The sequence below is a fragment of the Garra rufa genome, chromosome 19 (genome assembly GCF_049309525.1).
Source record: "Garra rufa chromosome 19, GarRuf1.0, whole genome shotgun sequence".
Lineage (NCBI taxonomy): Eukaryota > Metazoa > Chordata > Actinopteri > Cypriniformes > Cyprinidae > Garra > Garra rufa.
This window is the reverse complement of record NC_133379.1, coordinates 30,566,021-30,585,740: the sequence shown is the minus strand read 5'-3', so window position 1 is coordinate 30,585,740 and position 19,720 is coordinate 30,566,021. Positions and strand designations below refer to the sequence as shown.

At 35.6% G+C, this 19,720-nt stretch overlaps 1 protein-coding gene across 1 annotated transcript in view; it reads right to left on the bottom strand.

Moving 5' to 3' along the window:
- whrna (whirlin a) overlaps positions 1-19,720 on the bottom strand; it is a 144,958-nt gene that overhangs the window by 64,269 nt on the left and 60,969 nt on the right. Inside the window, exon 2 of the mRNA XM_073825192.1 lies at positions 2,054-2,275. Coding sequence (XP_073681293.1) covers positions 2,054-2,275 — 222 coding nt within the window. The remainder of the gene's footprint in view (positions 1-2,053; positions 2,276-19,720) is intronic.

Sequence of the window (19,720 nt, the reverse complement as noted above, 5' to 3'; positions counted from 1 at the left end):
TAAGATTTTTTTCTTTTTTTAAAGGTTTTTTCTTTACTTTTTAAAAAAGAAATAAATACTTATATTTAGCAAGGATGCATTAAAGTGATCAAAAGTATAGGTATATTCTGTTATATTTTCATCACCAAAATATTAGTGTTCACAAGTTTGGGGTTTGTACGATTTTAAATTTTTTTTTACATATTTTTTAAAGAAATAAATACTTATATTTAGCAAGGATGCATTAAAGTGATCGAAAGTATAGGTATATTCTGTTATATTTTCATCACCAAAATATTAGTGTTCACAAGTTTGGGGTTTGTACGATTTTAAATTTTTTTTTACATATTTTTTAAAGAAATAAATACTTATATTTAGCAAGGATGCATTAAAGTGATCGAAACAAGTAAAGGAATATTCGATTATTTTTTCATAGACAAATACAGTAGTGTTCACAAGTTAAAAGTCTGTAAGATTTTTTTATTTTGTTTTAATAAATACTTATATTTAGCAAGGATGCATTAAAGTGATCAGAAGTAAAAATAAATAAATAAATAAATGAACATATTCTGTTATATTTTCATTGACAAATGCACCAGTGTTCACAATTTGGGGTCTGTAAGATTTTTTTATTTTTTTTATTTTTTATTTAAAAAATAATTATTTTAAGAAATAAATACTTATATTTAGCAAGGATGCGTTAAAGTAATCAAAAGTGAAAATAAAGGAATATTCTGTCATATTTTCATGGACATACTACTGTTCACAAGTTTGGGGTCACTAAGTTTTTTTTTAATTAAAACTTTTTTTAAAATAAATAAATTCTTATATCAAGCAAGGACGCATTTTTAATTTTTTATTTATATCAGAAGTAAAAGTAAAGGAATATTCTGTTATATTTTTATTGACGAATAGGCTACTGTTCACAAGTTTGGAGTCTGTAAGATTTAAAAAAATATTTTTTTAAAGTAATAAATACTTTTATGCAGCAAGAATGCATCAAACTGATCAAAAGTAAAGGTAAAGGAATATTCTGATATATTTTCATAGACAAATACACTAGTGTTCACATGTTTGGGGTCTAAGATTTTTTATTTATTTATTTTTTTTTAGAAATAAATACTTATATTTAGCAAGGATGCATTAAACTACGGAGCCCCTAAGGGGACGTGGAGCAAAAATTAAATAAAGTTTAGTTTCGCGTGCTCACGTGAAACTATCGCGTGCGCACGTGAAACTTTCTCTATAGTTTCGCGTGCGCACGTGAAACTATCGCGCGCGCACGTGAAACTTATAGTTTCGCGTGAGCACGTGAAACTATCGCGTGCGCACGTGAAACTATCGCGTGAGCACATGAAACTAAACTTTAAAAAAAATTCTGTACATGAAGGTTTTCGCGTGAGCACATGAAAGTTTCAAGTGAGCACATGAAACTAAACTTTAGATTTTTTTTACTCTGACGTCCCCTTAGGGGCTCCGTATTAAACTGATTAAAAGTAAAGGTAAAGGAATATTCTGTTTTATTTTCATAGACAAATACACTACTGTTCACAAGTTTGGGGTCAAGATTTTTTAAAAATAAATAAATACTTTTATTCAGCAAGGGTGCATAAAATTTCACATTGCTACAAACAGTTCCTATTTCAAATATGTTTTCACTTTATATTCATCATAGAATCATGAAAAATGTGTATTGTATAACATACACAAACAAATAAATAAGCAGTAATACTGCAATATGTTTCTTGAGCAGCAAATCAGCATATTAGACAGACTGGAGTGAAAATGCTAAAAAGATTCAACATTGCCATCAACTTTTTAAACTATTTTAAAAACAGAAATAAGTCAAATTGTAACAGTATTTAACAATATTAAAGTTTTTACTGGACTTTTAATTAAATACATGCAGCCTTGCTGAGCATAAGAGACTACTTTAAAAACATTGATCCCCAAACTTTTAACAGTAGCGTTTATTCCTATCTTAATTGGAGTTTGGTCATATCCTCATTACATAAGCACCACGTACACACGTTAAACCGATTGCTGTAATTTAATTAAAACATGCATTTTTCACCTTCTTCTCATCGCCGTCCTGCAGAAGCTGCATGTGGCTGCGGCCTTGACTGTTGGACCTGCGCAGGGTGGCGCTGCGATGCTCCGCCAGCAGGTCAGGGGGTGGAGACACGCTGCGCCCCTGCGGATCCACCCAGGTGTAGACATGATTTGTCACATAACCGCCCGGGATCCGGCCAACAGAACGCACTGACATGGAGAGCTTTTTGCTGCCCTTCAGCACCTGTTAAAGAGAAAGACAGTGACAGAGAGAAACTGCAATACAATCAGTCTAGCATATCTGCCAAGCAATAAAAGGCACAGACAGTTATGGAAATGTCAAGATATAAATGCGAAAATGCTAACATTTCCACTCCATAAGATAAAGAGCTCCATCAACACTCACGCCGCACAAACAAAATAGCACACAGTGTGAACAAAGCTAATCTGGAAGTTAAAGCTTAGCTCAAACTCAAGCTACGAATTCATTAATTTAAAGTAGTTAAATGTGCAGTATTTAATATTGACAGCTAGTGGTTCATATGTATACTGCAGTCCAAATTCAAAATATTACAGTATATGACTCAACACTCACTCGGGTTGCCAGATTGAGAGCATGCAAGAGGAACAAGCATAATTGACCCTTCGCAAAAACCCGCCCTCCTTAGTTACTGTTGCTAGGTCCGACAAATAATGCAACTCTCACACTACACATCATGTTCACACACAGTGTGAAAATACATTGCGGAGCAAAGAGGAAGCTGACAACACTCTAACAGACAAGAAAGAGCAAGTTACTTCTGGTCTGAAACAAGGTCTCAGCTTCAAAAGGTTGAATTCAAACTATAAATAGCGTTTTGTGGCTCTTTAAACCTGTATTGCCGCCTTAGATCAATAACACATGAACTGATCGTCTTTTTTTCTTCACTTAAAGCATGAAAAAAACATGAATGAACATCAGAACGCATTTTATTTCATATGCGGACAGACGTCAATACACACAATTTTTTAAGTTTAAGTCCACCAAAGTTATTCTACTCTCCTGTCTGATGTTTGTTGGACAAAATGGTGAATTTGTCAATATAATTGGTCAGATCGCCTGTCAATCAAGCTCTTTGCGAATGGTCAGGCAATAAGGCCAACACATTGCAAGTAGTAGACTTGATTTATACACATTTTAATATTCTACTGGCCATACAAGTTTTTAGATGGATGCTGAGGCTTTTTAGGTCAGATAGAATCTGTGATCTCTGACCCAGTTTGTTTGCTGGCTTTCATGAGTGCAATAGGCTTTGTTTTGCACTCTCTGGCAACCCTGGGTGTTGAGATACTATTGGTTAAACTGGCAGTGGGCGGAGTCACAAAGACCAAAACAACCATTGCGATGTTCCAAAACAGACATTCTGAAACGGAACACATTTCAAATTGATTAACTGGCTGTAGGATTATTCTTCAGAGTCTTCAAATGTCAATTTACCATGTTTCCTAAATATTTGTAAATATATTAGTTTTATGCTTACATACAGTCAAACATTTACACACAGCACCTTTTTAATCACTACAAGTTACTAACAAAAAAGCTAAATACATTTAAGCTATTTAAGGAGGCAATATTTGAAATAAAAATTAATATATAGATGAATAATCAGAAAAAAATTTAATAAATAAACACAAAAATAGATGAAAATTAATAAAGACAAAAATAAAATGTGTCAAATAAATAAAAATGAGAAATAATAAACATAAACACATATAAACATAAATAACCAAATATATAAATTTATTAAAATTACAGAAGGTTCAAATGCTCACTGATGCTCCAGAAGCAAAAACGATGCATTAACATTTTTGAACAGAATAAAAATGTGTACATTTTTATTTAGCCTAAATATCATTAAATATATATATATATTTTTATTTAGTACTGCCCTTCAGAATCTACAGAAGATACTTAAATGTTTTCCAGAAGACAAAATAAGTTAAATTTACCCTAATCTTCAAATTCAAAAAGTTTTCAATCGAGATCAGGGTAAATTTAACTTATTTTGTACTATATTAACTAGAATAACTAGATTCTGTAGCCTCTGAAAGGCAGTACCAAAAGGAAAAATATGATATTTAGGCAAAATACAAAAAAATTACACATTTCCATTCTGTTCAAAAGTTTTCTTAATGCATAGTTGTATATTCAACTATTCTTTTCTCTTTTGGACATTATATAAATGTCTTTTATGTGAAGTAAGTCAGTACTAAATAAAAAATAACAAGCATTTTGTATGATCCCTCTTATTTTGGTAAAATATTCTGCAAGGTGTATGTAAACTTTTGACCTCAACTGTATGTAAAGTACTTTTTAAACTACATTCAAGAGTTTTACACTGTTATTGTGGGGACATTTCCACTCACCTAAACATGACACAGCACAAAACAAAACATGATTGGTTGCTTTACCTGTCAGTGGTATGGCCTCTTGGGTGTGCCGTGGCCATTAAAAGCAGCTAAGCTATCCAGACCACTACTAAGTCTGAAAGTCTTGCTATGCGAGACTAAGAGACACAATACAGAGGAACATGAAAGTACCCATAGTGTTTGCCTCATTGGTCTCTGATGGCCTGCTATGCTCACTATCACTCCACAGATCAAGTGTAGTACAACTGGCACTGCGGGACGCCACAAACTTAGCTGAGTGTAAAATGACACTGTTCTCTCTTCTACAACACACACACACACATACACAGATACACTAAGCTGGCATTAAACAACACTCACATCCCAATGCAACCCCAGAACTCATTATTGGCTTGAACTCAGAACTTCCTGTTCTCAGGATGGCTTCACAGCATCTACTTCCCATGCAGCTCAGATTCCCTCGCAATGCACATTTAGGGAGTTTGTGTCTGCAGGATACGTGCTCTGTTGTGTATCTCTGACCTAGTTCTGCTAAACGTTTATGGAGTTATTTGAATGGTAAAATACAGTGGTCCAGATCTAAAGTGTAACAAAATAAAACTGCTTATTCGTGAGTCACTCCTTCCGTCGGAAATAAACACCAATGGTGCTTCGTTAATCCCCAAAAATGTTTCAAAGCCCAAAGTTTGGATTTATTCAGTAGTTAATCTGGTCCGTAAGCATCTGGTTTCGTTTCTTGCCTGGGACGGGATGTTTAAGTGGGTGACAAGTTGTTTTTTGGGGATAGGGGAACGCAGAGCAAAGACAAATAAAATGCAGACGTGTTAGAATGAACAGGAAAAAATATGAGAAACGGAAAAGTTGAAAGACAGAATACATATTTCTTAAAGGGACATTCTGATGTTTTCGCACCTCTATGTTATTGCAAACCTGTATGACTTCCTTTCTTATGTTTTACACAAAAACAGACATTTTACAGAACTGTACTGGTTGTTCTTTGAAATTATAATGAATACAGGCTAAAACTTGACATGAAAGAAAAATTACCATAGAAATATCAAAACAGTAGTCTATATAATATATTAAAATATAATATAATATAATAATTCTGATGTTTTTTTCTATGCATATATTTGATCAAAAATACTGTAAAACAGTAATATTTATTATAATATATTGTGAAATATTATTATAATTTAAAATAACTTTTTTTGTTTTAATGTTTTAAAATGCGAAACTGAATTTTCAGCAGCCATTTGTGTTTTGAGTGTCACATGATCCCTCAGAAATCATGCTAATATGCTGATTTGGTGCTTAAGAAACTATTATTTTTATTATTAATATAATATAACATAATAAAATTCAGATTTTTTTTAGGTTTATGCTCTTTGCAAATATTTGATTAAAAATACAGTAGAAAAAAAAACAGTTATATTGTGACATATTATTACAATTTAAAATAACTTTTTTGTTTTACGGTTTTAAAATGCAAAACTGAATTTTCAGCAACCATTACTTCAGTTTTGAGTGTCACATGATCCTTCAGAAATCATGCTAATATGTTGATTTGGTGCTTAAGAAACTATTTTTCTTTATTAATATAATATAATATAATATAATATTCAGATGTTTTTAAAAGTTTATGCTCTATGCATGTATTTGATCAAAATACAGTAAAAACAGTAATACTGTAAAATGTTATTACAATTTAAAATAATGCTTTGTTTTAATGTTTTAAAATTCAGAAATCCTGCTAACATGCTAATATTAGTCTTTTTATTCATTTTGAAAAGAGTTGCTTAATTTATTTATTAATTAATGTATTTATTGTGGAAACTGTAATATGTTTTTCAAGATTAAAAGCTCAAAAGAAGTTCAAAAGAACAGCATTCATTTAAAATTAATTTAAACATTTTTAAATAAATGCAAAAGTTTTTAAATAAATACAAAACTCACTTTTGAATAATTTAATGTGTTCTTGCTGTATAAAAGCATTCATCTCTTTAAAAAAAATGATAGAACCAAAACTTTTTAATGGTAGTGTGTACTATATTATATTATATTATATCAAATTGATGCTTTTATGGTTCCTTAGTGTCCTTCTTGAAGCTTAAAAGTCCCATTCACTGTAATTACATGGAGAAAAAAAACAACAAGCACATCCTTCAGAATTCTTCCTTTTATGTTTCACAGAAGAAATAAAGTCATACGAGTTCGGAACAACATAATGGCGAGTAAATAATATTCCTTTTTGAGTGAACTACTCCTTTAAGGACTAGAGGAGAAGACAAAAAACAGCTTTGTCCCTGCTGTGAATACTAACAAATAAAAGAGCGCCTGGCAGCGAGATTCTTAATGCACCATCGCTGCTCTAAAGTGCTGACTGTGACACTGTCTGATGGAGTGTGTCAACAAATGAGTGGAGTAACCGAATACTGCTAGATGAAAGAGAGAGAGAGAGAAAGATGGAGATGGAGGGATGGAGAAAGAAAGAAAGCAGGCAGCTTATCAAATGCCTCCTGCATATGATATGCCACAATGTCACCTTAGGAAAGCCAATAATGCCAATAATGTGGGAAAATGCATTAATAGCCCCAAGCAAGAGCGGAAGGACATAACGGAAGAAAGTTTCATCCCGCTGAGAGAGATGGAAAATGTTGAGTTTAGCTCATCGAACTCAACATAAAACATTTGCAACCCGTTCTACTTGCATAAACGTGATGTTTCAAAGGTGGAGCACCATAGTAAGAGTGAAATGTGCATTAGGAACGAAAATAGAGTCAATTTTCATTTCACATTGACTTTAAAGGCCATAAACACTTAAAGCTAATTGCTCCAAGTCAATTTCAGATCTGAGGCTGAGCCTGATGGCCTTCCCAATTCACATGAACACCAGCACACACAAACCAAGCTGCCAGGCATTCTGCTTATTTACTGTCATTTCCAACGGGACCGATAAAGTATCCGAGGGCAGAATGAGAAATCAAGTCGTAAATGCCGAATGTTTGAGCATGTGACGCTCGTGTGCAATGACCAGCTGGCACAGATACTGAAGCAAACAGAAAACGCATACATAAACAGACAATCTGTGATTGTTGCTTCGAATTAGCATAACAAAAAGGGGCCAATTAGATGATCACAAAGGGTAATTGGGTCTGGTTAGCAGTGCCGTGTGCTCAGAATGTGTTCATGAGATTACGCTGACGAGCGAGAAGGGGCGCAGGAGACATTTGCATGTGATTGAGCGATTCTGGATGAAAACCAGGAGGACAATGAATATAAAATATTTAGGAATCAATGTAAGACAATTAGATGGATCGGAGGCGGTTCTTGTGCTCACATGTATTGCTTTTTGTGTAGGTTTGTTACTGTAATCATCCCAAAAGTCATATACTGAGTTATGATACTATGTTTGCTCCAGTTTTCAGTGTCACATGATTCTTCAGAAATCATTCTTAAAGAATTAGTTCACACCTGAATTAATATTTCCTGATAATTTACACCCCCCCATGTGATCCAAGATGTTCATGTCTTTATTTCTCCAGTCGAAAAGAAATTAAGTTTTTTGAGGAAAACATGCCAGGATTTTTCTCCATATAGTGGACTTCAATGGTGGCCAATGGGATGAAGGTCTAAATTGCAGTTTCAATACAGCTTCAATGCAGGGCACACACAATCCCAGCCGAGGAATAAGGGTCTTAATTAGCTAAACAATTGGTCATTTTCTTCAAAAAATAAAAACGTATATACTTTTTAACCACAAAAGCTCTGCAATGCACTTCTGCGACTTCACGCATTACGTAATCACATTGGAAAGATCAAGCTTGGTTCGTTTTTCGCCTCCAACTTCAAAATCGCCCGTTTGACTTTCTTTGCCTGCTTGCTTTGTAAACACTGGGTTGGTACTTCCGCCTATGTCACACGTGACCTTTTTTAACATGAATCTGTCATGCATGAAGTTGTGGACATAGAGTTAGTGCAAAACGAGTGCTTAAAAAGTACAGCAATTTTTTTTTTTTTTTAGAAAATGACCAATCATTTCGCTAGATAGGACCAATTTTCATTGGCTGGGATCGTGTAGAGCCCTTTGAAGCTGCATTGAAACTGGATCTTGAATTTGGATATTCAACGCATTGATCCCCATTGAAGTCCACTATATGAAGAAAAATCCTGGAATGTTTTTCTGAAAAACCTTAATTTGTTTTTGACTGAAGAAAGAAAGAGATGAACATCTCTGAACATTTTTGTAACTCTTTACCAGAAAAAAGAGATCCAAATGAAACCGTAATTGCGAATATTAAGCTCTAAAACTAATATGAATAGTGTAGCTGAGATCTTTTGGTCTCTGGAGAGTCCGAAGAGAAGAGTTCAAACTGAAATCTGTAACTTTTGATTACTTGGCACGTTTGAGATTACTTGGAGTTTTCCAAGAAAGAAGCAAATTGCCTGGATTAACTTTTTTTAAATCTAGAGTTAAGGCCACTGGGTTAGAGTTGGCACCAGCAACAGATAATAAATGATTAATTAAAAAACACAGCCTTATTAGATATTCAAACATTTTGTATAGCCACATAAACATTTAAATTGTAATGTCTAAGTGGAAGCCATATAAAAATGTTAAAAAATGATGACAAACATATTACAAAAACGAAAACTTTGTCATTTTTACTCGCCCTCATGTTGTTCAAAACCTGTAAGACCTGTAAGGCTCATCTTCAGAATACAAATTAAGATATTTTTGATTTAAAAAATCTAAAATATTCTGACCCTGCACAGACAGCAACGCAACTGACACGTTCAAGGCCCAGAAAGGTAGTAAGGACACTGTTTGAATAGTCCATGCTGTCTACGCAGGGTCAAAAAGCTCTCGGGTGTCATCAAAAATATCTTAATTTGTATCTTGAAGATAAACGAAGGTCTAGTGAGTTTAGAATGACATGAAGGGGAGCAATTAATGACAGAATTTTCATTTTTGGTTGAACTATTCCTTTAACTGAATCATCTAAATCTTGTAAATACGCAACTACACAGTGCTGGGGAAACTGTAAATTAAAAGTAAAATGTTACAATATTGTGATTTGAAACTTGTTTTAAAATGTAACTGATTACAATACAACATTTTTTAAAGGTGCCATAGAATGGAAAACTGAATTTACCTCGGCATAGTTAAATAATAACAGTTCAGTACATGGACATGACATACCATGAGTCTCAAACACCATCGTTTCCTCCTTTTTATATAAATGTAGTATTTGCAAAAGACCACCGAAAAATAGGTCAATTCCAACATATACCCGACTGTTACGAAACTTTCCCGAGATCGTTAATAGTTACGCCTCCAACATTTGCATCGCCCAATCATCAGTAACGTCAGTACATGAGTTAAACAACGTGAGTCACTCAAGGGACACGGTTAGCTTAATGCTAGCGCTAGCCTGTTACATTGCTATACATAGGATTTCACTTACCACATAAACAGAGAGATGACTGTACTGATGATGGTGAATGATGGAGAAATAACTGCGTTGATGATGGCGAATGATTTACAGATCTGGAGAATCACTGACGAGCAGCTCAACTTGTGTGGTAAGAATCACTCCCTCTGCGTTGTAACTTTAGACAGAGCACATGCGATCACAGAAATGAAACTAAAATATCCGCGATTCAAAACGGCAGATTCAACAAACCGCATATTAAAAGCGGCTAGAGCTCCTAATTAAATATATATTTTTATCCATGTGCGAGCTATTGAGCTCGGTGAAACAGCCAATCAGAGCAGAGCTCATTAATATTCATGAAGCTTCCAAATAACAGAGCATTTCATTCTAGGGGCAAATTCTAGGGTTGTAAATGGACCTGTAAAACCGTTTCTGGAGATTTTTTGCCCTGTCCTATGCCAAATACCTTCTATGTAGATATCAGAGAACAATTTAAAGTAATCTTTCAATGCATTCTATGGCAGCTTTAAGTAAAAGTAATGTGCCAAGTTACTTTGACGCATTAAGCTCGATTTTCCAGGGGTTGAAATTGCATTTTTTGCTGTAAATAAGTATTCTTTCTCCCATCACAGTTAGCATGCTATGACAAGCAGGCTGACTGTCCACCTGTGACTGCCATGAGTCATGCTTTCCCCTTAGGCATCACTGCATAAGCAAAATCTTATCTGCCAAAGCAATAACGAAACAATTTCTCATTTATATTCCCTTTAATCAAAGACCAGGCACAACAAAGTTCGATTTTAACAATAGCTTCTCACTATAATGAATTATGCTCAAAGTTAAGTAGTAACCTGCCAGAATTTGTCCCAAATGTCATGTTGAGAATGACATGTGTTGCTGACAGTAAGGTCTGATATAGTTTGACAGCTCTGGACAGCACCGACATCTTTCAACAGTTCTGTCCAGAGCTGTGGCATCTTATGCCGGACGGATCGATCGGACTACGCCAAACTTGCTACAGCAAACATTTCTCGTCTCTACATATCCTTCTTTCCATCTATCACCCATCCCTGCTTTCCAACTTCTTGTCTCATCTCTCATTCTTATTTATGAGTTATTTAGCAGGAGTCGCCACCACATGGGATGACAAGGAGGATAGAAACGAGAGAAGTGAGTGAGAGAGAAAGAGAGAGCGCTTGACTTAAGGGCAGATTTTGTGCTTGAATCAGGGGGAAGATTAAGGGAGATTTTTCACTCTTTGACTGAAACATGAGAGAATAGTTTAAGAGGTTTTGCAAACAACAAAAACAGACAAAGCATGGCGGGACATACAAATATAGCACCGGCAAACAACAATATCATCTCTCCGGGCTTGTTGAAGACGTCTACGTCAGGGAGAATTGTTTCAGCTAAATCAAATCTGACAGGAGACAGGATAAACATACTAATGCTCTCCTCAAAATGCGAAAACAGCTCGAATCAGACTCTCAAATGTATGCAAATACCCAATGAATCTTGTCAAAGCACAACACTGCAAAAATCCATTAGTTAATCAGTATTTTAGTCTTGTTTTGAATTGAAAACCACCTAAACATCCTTATAACAAGATAAATTTACTGGAGAAGCAAAATTGGAAAAGATATTAAGGTTTGACAAACCTAAGACTTGAATGAGATTGGAGAAGTAGTTTATATGCTGAAGAACCAGTGCTGTGCTGTATGTTAGTGTTGCATCATTTCCTATAATCAGCTTCACCCAGACACTACAAGTGCTGTCACGCTAAAGGAGATCTGCTTTTCCCAAAGGGCTGTAGCATGGATATTTGGTCCTACATATCAGAGCAAATGCTTTTATAGACCAACAAACCAATGCATTCACAAGCAAAGAAACAAAAACGTATGACCTTTACATAACAGATTAAAGCACTCAGAATACCACAAATTCATATGGGCATTTATATTGTGTGTGATACACATGCTTGTTTCTGCTAGCTCAGTCTGACAGATCAGAAATGCATAAAAAGAAAAGTCTGTAATTACAACAGGGGGATGTAGTCCTGTTGGGCAAACTCAAATAAGATTTCTACTGTGAGATCTTATTATTGTGTTGGCAAACGTTGCCATCGGCAGAGCTCGCCAGTGCTGTATTATACATTTGGTTATGGAATGATATCTGATATTCTCTCTGCCTGGAAGTGAGAAGAAAGATGAAGAAACTGAGAAGGATACAAATAGGAAAAATATCTACTAAATGTGTCCATGACCTGTTCTCTATTTGCTCCCAGACCTTCTGGTGTGAGGTAACGGTGATAGAAAAATGACAGAATCTTCATTTTTGGGTGATTTATTTCTGTCAAGTCCTGATTTTAAGAATTATGAGAGAAATATGCGGTCCAAAAACAGTTCCAAACAAATATGTCAGTGGATTTTGATGTGAGAGGATAACAGGAGATGGACTTTTTCAATCAAGGAAGCGTAATTATGGATTATGGATTGTATTTTAGCCAGAAGCAAAACTTTGAAGGTAAAAAAAATCTTAATGGTAGATTTGTTTGTTGTAAACATGCATATTTCCACTACATAAGACATTAATTGATGCCACAAGCAGTGCTTGCCAATACATTTGGTTATGGAATGATATTGGATTTTCTCTCTGCCTGAAAGTCAGGGAAAGATGAAGAAATTGAGAAGGATACAAATTGGAAAAATATCTACTATGTGTGTCCATGACCTGTTCTCTATTTGCTCCCGGACCTCCTGGTGTGTATTAGCCTCTGAGGTAAAGGTGACAGAAAAATGACATAATCTTCATTTTTCTGTGATTTATTTCTGTCAAGTCCCTGATTTTAAGAATTATGAGAGAAATATGTGGTCCAAAAACAGTTCCAAACAAGTATGTCAGTGGATTTTGATGTGAAACGACAACAGATAATGGACTTTTTCACTGGAAGAAGCATAATTATGGATTATGGATGGTATTTTAGCCAGAAATAAAAGTTTGAAGGTAAAAAAAAATCTTAATAGTGGCTTTGTTTATTATAAACATGCAAATTTTCACTACATAGGACATTAATTGATGCCACCAGCAGCGCTTGCCAATGCTGTATTATATATTTGGTTATGGAATGATATCTGATATTCTCTCTGCCTGGAAGTCAGGAAAAGATGAAGAAATTTACAAAGATACAAATAGGAAAAATATTTACTATATGTGTCCATGACCTGCTCTCCATTTGCTCCCGGACCTACTGGTGTGAGGTAAAGGTGATAGAAAAATGACAGAATCTTCATTTTTGGGTGATTTATTTCTGTCAAGTCCTGATTTTAAGAATTATGAGAGAAATATGCGGTCCAAAAACAGTTCCAAACAAATATGTCAGTGGATTTTGATGTGAGAGGATAACAGGAGATGGACTTTTTCAATCAAGGAAGCGTAATTATGGATTATGGATTGTATTTTAGCCAGAAGCAAAAGTTTGAAGGTAAAAAAAAATCTTAATGGTAGATTTGTTTGTTATAAACATGCATATTTCCACTACATAAGACGTTAATTGATGCCACAAGCAGTGCTTGCCAATGTATTATACATTTGGTTATGGAATGATATCTGATTTTCTCTCTGCCTGGAAGCTAGGGAAAGATGAAGAAATTGAGAAGGATACAAATAGGAAAAAATCTACTATATGTGTCCATGACCTGCTCTCCATTTGCTCCCGGACCTCCCGGTGTGTATTAGCTTCTGAGGTAAAGGTGATAGAAAAATGTCAGAATCTTAATTTCTGGGTGATTTATTTCTGTCAAGTCTGTCATTTTCCTGATTTTAAAAATCGGGAGAGAAATATGCAGTTCAAAAACAGTTCTAAACAAATATGTCAGTAGATTTTGACGTGAGACTTTTTTTTTTACTGGAGGAAGCTTATTTATGGATTATGGATGGTGTTTTAGCCAGAAGCCAGTATTTTACAGTTACTTAGATATATTGTGATTCTGTGTTGCTATCAATACATTTTGTGTCTAAGAATTTCAACCAGGCCAACACAACAACAATGGTTAAACCAATGGTGTAAATTTGGGGCAGGATATTTAGTCATTATCATTTTACATTCTCCCTCTCTTTCATGTCTCATTGTGCTTAAAGTGTCAAATACATACAAATATGTTAAAAACACACGAGTTACAAAAACAGTCAGTTAAGTCTGTGAAGGTAAACAGCTGGGAAAGAAATAGCATGTTTTTTATTATCTCTGTGTGGCAGCAGCGTAATATACAGTAAATAAATAAATAAATCCACTGCTCTCTTTTGTCCTCTGAGGCTGGGACCCTAAATAATCTTCTGTGTTCATCTGTGCAGCCAACGACAGAACAGTTAGCATGCTTTGGTCAAACTTTTGCCATGGCTTTAGAACTGGTAGACCATTGTCACTTGCAAACACAATGGCAGCGCTGTGGGTGTAAACATGCAGATTAAGGGGTGGTAATATTATAATAAGATCCCCTTTCTATGTCATGGGGAAGCGAAATCTGAGTGGCTCGTTTTTTTCACATACTTGTAGAGAAAGGCTTACCAAAACAAATTAAATTTAATCTCCCAAAAATGTAGCTCACAATAGAAGATACCTCTCTTCAGTCTGCAACAGTGGTGACAGCTTTCCACATTTCAGTTCACCTCTCTGTTCCCCAGCTCTCGCTGCACAGGTTACTGCAGTTCATTATTTTTGCTCTGCTTGTGCTGGCAAGATAGAGAGTGACCCTGGGACCATAGCACGAGCGTGCGTGAATGGCTAGCTGGGAAGAGCTGTTGACCCTGGGCTCAAAACCATCCATCTCCTCTGCTGGGACTGGAGAGGGAACACAGAGGCATGAAACTCTTTCTTTATTACGAGAAAAGTGTAGTTAATCACTCTTTCTCGTAATAAGATGAGGAGCAGAGGAGAAGAGAGCAGAAAAGCACTGATTTTGATAACACTTAAATCAAAGAAATAGCACGAATCAAGACAAGTGTTTATCATTGCTTGCAACGCTGCCTTGAGCAGCCAAACAGCACTGCAAGCTCAAAATGAGCCTCTCAAGGGCCCAGACTGGAGATTTAGTTTTTGAAGCCTTTAAAGGGATAGTTTACACAAAAATGAAAATTTTGTCATTAAATACTCACCCCCATGTTGTTCCAAACCCATAAGACGTTCATCTTCGGAACACAAGTTAAGATATTTTTGATGAAATCCGAGAGCTTTCTGACCCTGCATAGACAGCAATGCAACTGACACATTCAAGGCTCAGAAATGTAGTAGGGGCATTGATAAAATAGTCCATGTGACATCAGAAGCTACAAAAAAATATCTTAATTTGTGCTCCAAAATGTAAAGGTCTTACGGTTTTAAAATGACTTGAGGGTAAGCAATTAATGACAATTTTCATTTTTGGGTGAACTATCCCTTTAACTCTCTCTTCTTATATTTTTTGAATTGTGATGCTATTCTTCAATACACTAAATGCAGATCTGATTTTCAGCATCCTCTAAGGGGGGCAGTATGAGTTCACAGTTTGTTTTTATATGTCTGTGTATCAGGAGAAAGATGAAGTGTTGCCTCTGGATCTACACTGCCAGAGGCTGCTTTCTCTGGTACGTTCAGTGGTCACCTGTGCGTAAAATTAACTCCACCATCTGGGTCACCGCCAAAGGGGATGCTTACCTACAAAACACACACACATAAAGTAACATGACCCGACACAATGATCCAAACAGTGGCCAGTGGCGCCAACCATGTAATAGTAGCGTACTTAATATTCGTTGTTTATCGAACATCAAAGTCACATTCAGAATGCGAGATAAGTGGATTTCAAATGCAAATGCAATCAGTTACAGCTTTGCTTGATTTAAAAACCTGTATGTTTTATTGGAATATGTAAGTATCGACACGTTATGTTTACCACAGACTTTTAGTCTTTTGTTAAAATGCCATTATAAAACCCCTTGAGGGAACACATGACAAATTAGTCTAACATTTAAACATTTGAAGGAGACCTATTATGCCAGTTTTTACACATTCAGGTGTCCCCAGTATGTGTCTGAGAAGTTTCAGCTCAAAATATCCCACAGATCATTTCTTATAGCATTTTGAAAATGCCTATTTTGAGTTGCACTCAATGTTGTTTACATGCATGTCTCATTAAATGCAAATGAGCTGCTGCTCCTCACCCCCTTTTCCAGAATACAGCTGTGCCTTTACTGCTCACACCTCAGATATTCTGCCAAAAAACATCTGTTTGACGCATCCAAAGTGCACACACAGAAAGTGGCTGTCACACGGCATGTGAGTACAAAACTAAGCTCTCTTTTATGTCTTATTGTGCTTAAACTGCCAAATACATGCAAGTTTATGTTAAGAACACACACGAGTTACAAAAACAGTCAGTTAAGTCTGTGAAGTTAAACAGCAAGGAAAGAAATATACAGTACAGTAAATAAATATACAGTAAATAAATCAATAAATCCATTGCTCTTTTGTGTCCTCCGAGGCTGGGACTCTAAATAGTGCATTTTAGCACTCAAACATGGAAAAAGTCAGATTTTCATGATATGTCACCTTTAAAGCTGCCATAGAATGGAAAACTGTGTTTACCTTGGCATAGTTGAATAATAACAGTTCAGTACATGGACATGACATACCATGAGTCTCAAATACCATCGTTTCCTCCTTCTTATATAATTCTGGTGTTTGCAAAAGACCACCGAAAAATAGGTCAATTCCAATATAACACCGACTATTACGCAATAGCCCCGGGATCGTTAATAGTTACGCCCCCAATATTTGCATCGCCCAATCATCAGTAACATCAGTACATCAGTAAAATAAGGCGAGCTACTGAAGGGACACGGTTAGCTTAATGCTAGCGCTAGCCTGTTACATTGCAGTACATAAGATTTCACTTACTACATAAAGAGAGTAAGGAGAGATGACTGCACTGATGATGGCGAATGACTTACTGATCCTGAGCATCACTCCATGTGTTTCCTTACGGCTGTGTGAGAGCGAGCAGCTCTGTGAGACAGCCAATCAGACCAGAGCTCCTCATTAATATTCATGAAGCTTCCAAATAAGACAATAACAGAGCATTTCATTCTAGGGACAAATCCTAAGGTTGTAAATGGACCTGTAAAACCGTTTCTGGAGATTTTTTGCCCTTTTCTATGCCATATACAGGTCCTTTTCAAAAAATTAGCATATTGTGATAAAGTTCATTATTTTCTGTAATGTACTGATAAACATTAGACTTTCATATATTTTAGATTCATTACACACATTTGAAAGTAGTTCTAGCCTTTTATTGTTTTAATATTGATGATTTTGGCATACAGCTCATGAAAACCCAAAATTCCTATCTCAAAAAATTCGCATATTTCATCCGACCAAAAAAAAAAAAAGTGTTTTTAATACAAAAAAAAAGTCATAAAACACAGTGGACCAACACCAGCAGCTGACATGGCACCCCAGACCATCACTGACTGTGGGTACTTGACACTGGACTTCAGGCATTTTGGCATTTCCCTCTCCCCAGTCTTCCTCCAGACTCTGGCACCTTGATTTCCGAATGACATGCAAAATTTGCTTTCATCCGAAAAAAGTACTTTGGACCACTGTGTTTTATCAAGGGCAGGGTCAATGCAGCTAGCTATCAGGAGATTTTGGAGCACTTCATGCTTCAATCTGCTGAAAAGCTTTATGGAGACGAAGATTTCATTTTTCAGCAAAACCTGGCACCTGCTCACAGTGCCAAAACCACTGGTAAATAGTTTACTGACCATGGTATTACTGTGCTCAATTGGCCTGCCAACTCTCCTGACCTGAACCCCATTGAGAATCTGTGGGATATTGTGAAGAGAAAGTTGAGAGACGCAAGACCCAACACTCTGGATGAGCTTAAGGCCGCTATCGAAGCATCCTGGGCCTCCATAACACCTCAGCAGTGCCACAGGCTGATTGCCTCCATGCCACGCCGCATTGAAGCAGTCATTTCTGCAAAAGGATTCCCAACCAAGTATTGAGTGCATAACTGAACAATTATTTGAAGGTTGACTTTTTTTGTATTAAAAACACTTTTCTTTTATTGGTCGGATGAAATATGCTAATTTTTTGAGATAGGAATTTTGGGTTTTCATGAGCTGTATGCCAAAATCATCAATATTAAAACAATAAAAGGCTAGAACTACTTTCAAATGTGTGTAATGAATCTAAAATATATGAAAGTCTAATGTTTATCAGTACATTACAGAAAATAATGAACTTTATCACAATATGCTAATTTTTTTGAAAAGGACTTGTACCTTCTATATAGATGTCAGAGAACAATTTAAAATATTGTTTCAATGCATTCTATGGCACCTTTAAATTACAGAATTAAGTTAAAAAAGCAGATGTTTTACCACGGCTTTTTAGCCTATTCTGATCTCAGTCAACTTGATTAATATTGAATATTAGTATGTAAATTAGGTACTTCCTCGATTAAATCGTATACGTTTTTTAAAATCATAACTTGAATAATAAAATCCAGATAATAAGAAACATGAAAAGAGAAGGGAAAAAAACATTATGCATTGTCTGACCCTATGGGAGAAGCCATGCTAATTGAGGTTTTCTTGGATATCTACATGGGTCTATTAGTGTAATGGTGGACAACAACAGCCTTTATTTAAAAAAAAGCAGCCCTATTAAAGTAGCTTTTTTTTAGCAGCTTTCAAGAAAAGACGTCGGTCCACTCCAGGAGGTGCATATGTTGAATCCAGCAGCGTTGACTTCTAAGAAACCCTTATTTCATTTTTGAACACACTGTGCTTTGTGGGACGTGTTTATGTGAGAAATCAGGCTGTAATTGTGTTTCTAGTCCTGATTTCTGTCTCCTAGAGTGTTATTTCCTTTTCTGTGGGTTCAGCCAGTTAGGTTGAGCACATAAAGATGGGCTGACTGTCCAGATCACTTCATTAGTGGCTTGTCAGTGTCACTTGTGGCCTTTTCAACCGGGTCCAATTATGGTCCACCCACCGGCTCGGGAGAGGAAGGAGCAGACGTGCTTGAGTCATGCGCCGCCGCGTTAGCACGGGGAATCAAATCACACACGGCAAACGGCAGCCAAATTTAATTATACAAGAGATAATCTGCCAGATATCAGCCTGCCGTTCAGACACACTTTGATACGTATGTCCACCTACAGGTGCAGACAGAATGCAACAATCCTCACGCAAATCTGCAACTGACTAATTCAACCGTGTACGAGGCAATTTAGTCAGATTTAATCTACATACACATCAGTGAAAATCATTTTCTTAATTAGTAGTTTACAGTAAAATCCTTATCATTAAAACATAAGCTGTACAAGGTATTACTGCTTTCAGTAACAGGATTATTTTAAGGTAAAAAAATAAATATCACTACTTGTATACAATGAGGATGCATTCAGTTGGTCAAGTAAAAGACATTTATGATGACATACACTACCAGTCAAAAGTTTTTTTAATGTTTTTTTAAAGAAGTCTCTTCTGCTAACCAAGCCTGCATTTATTTGATCCAAAGGACAGCCAAATTAAGAGATATTTGTACTATTTAAAATAACTGCTTTGTATTTGAATATATTTATATTATTCCTGTGATCAAAGCTAAATTTTCAGCATCATTACTTCAGCCTTCAGTGTCACATGATCCTTCAGAAAGCATTCTAATATGCTGATTTGCTGCTCAAGAAACATTTATTATTATTTTTGTCAATATTTAAAATAGATGATTACTTTTTAAGGATTCTTTGATGAATAGAAGGATCCAAAGATCAGCATTTATCTGAAAAAAAAAAAGT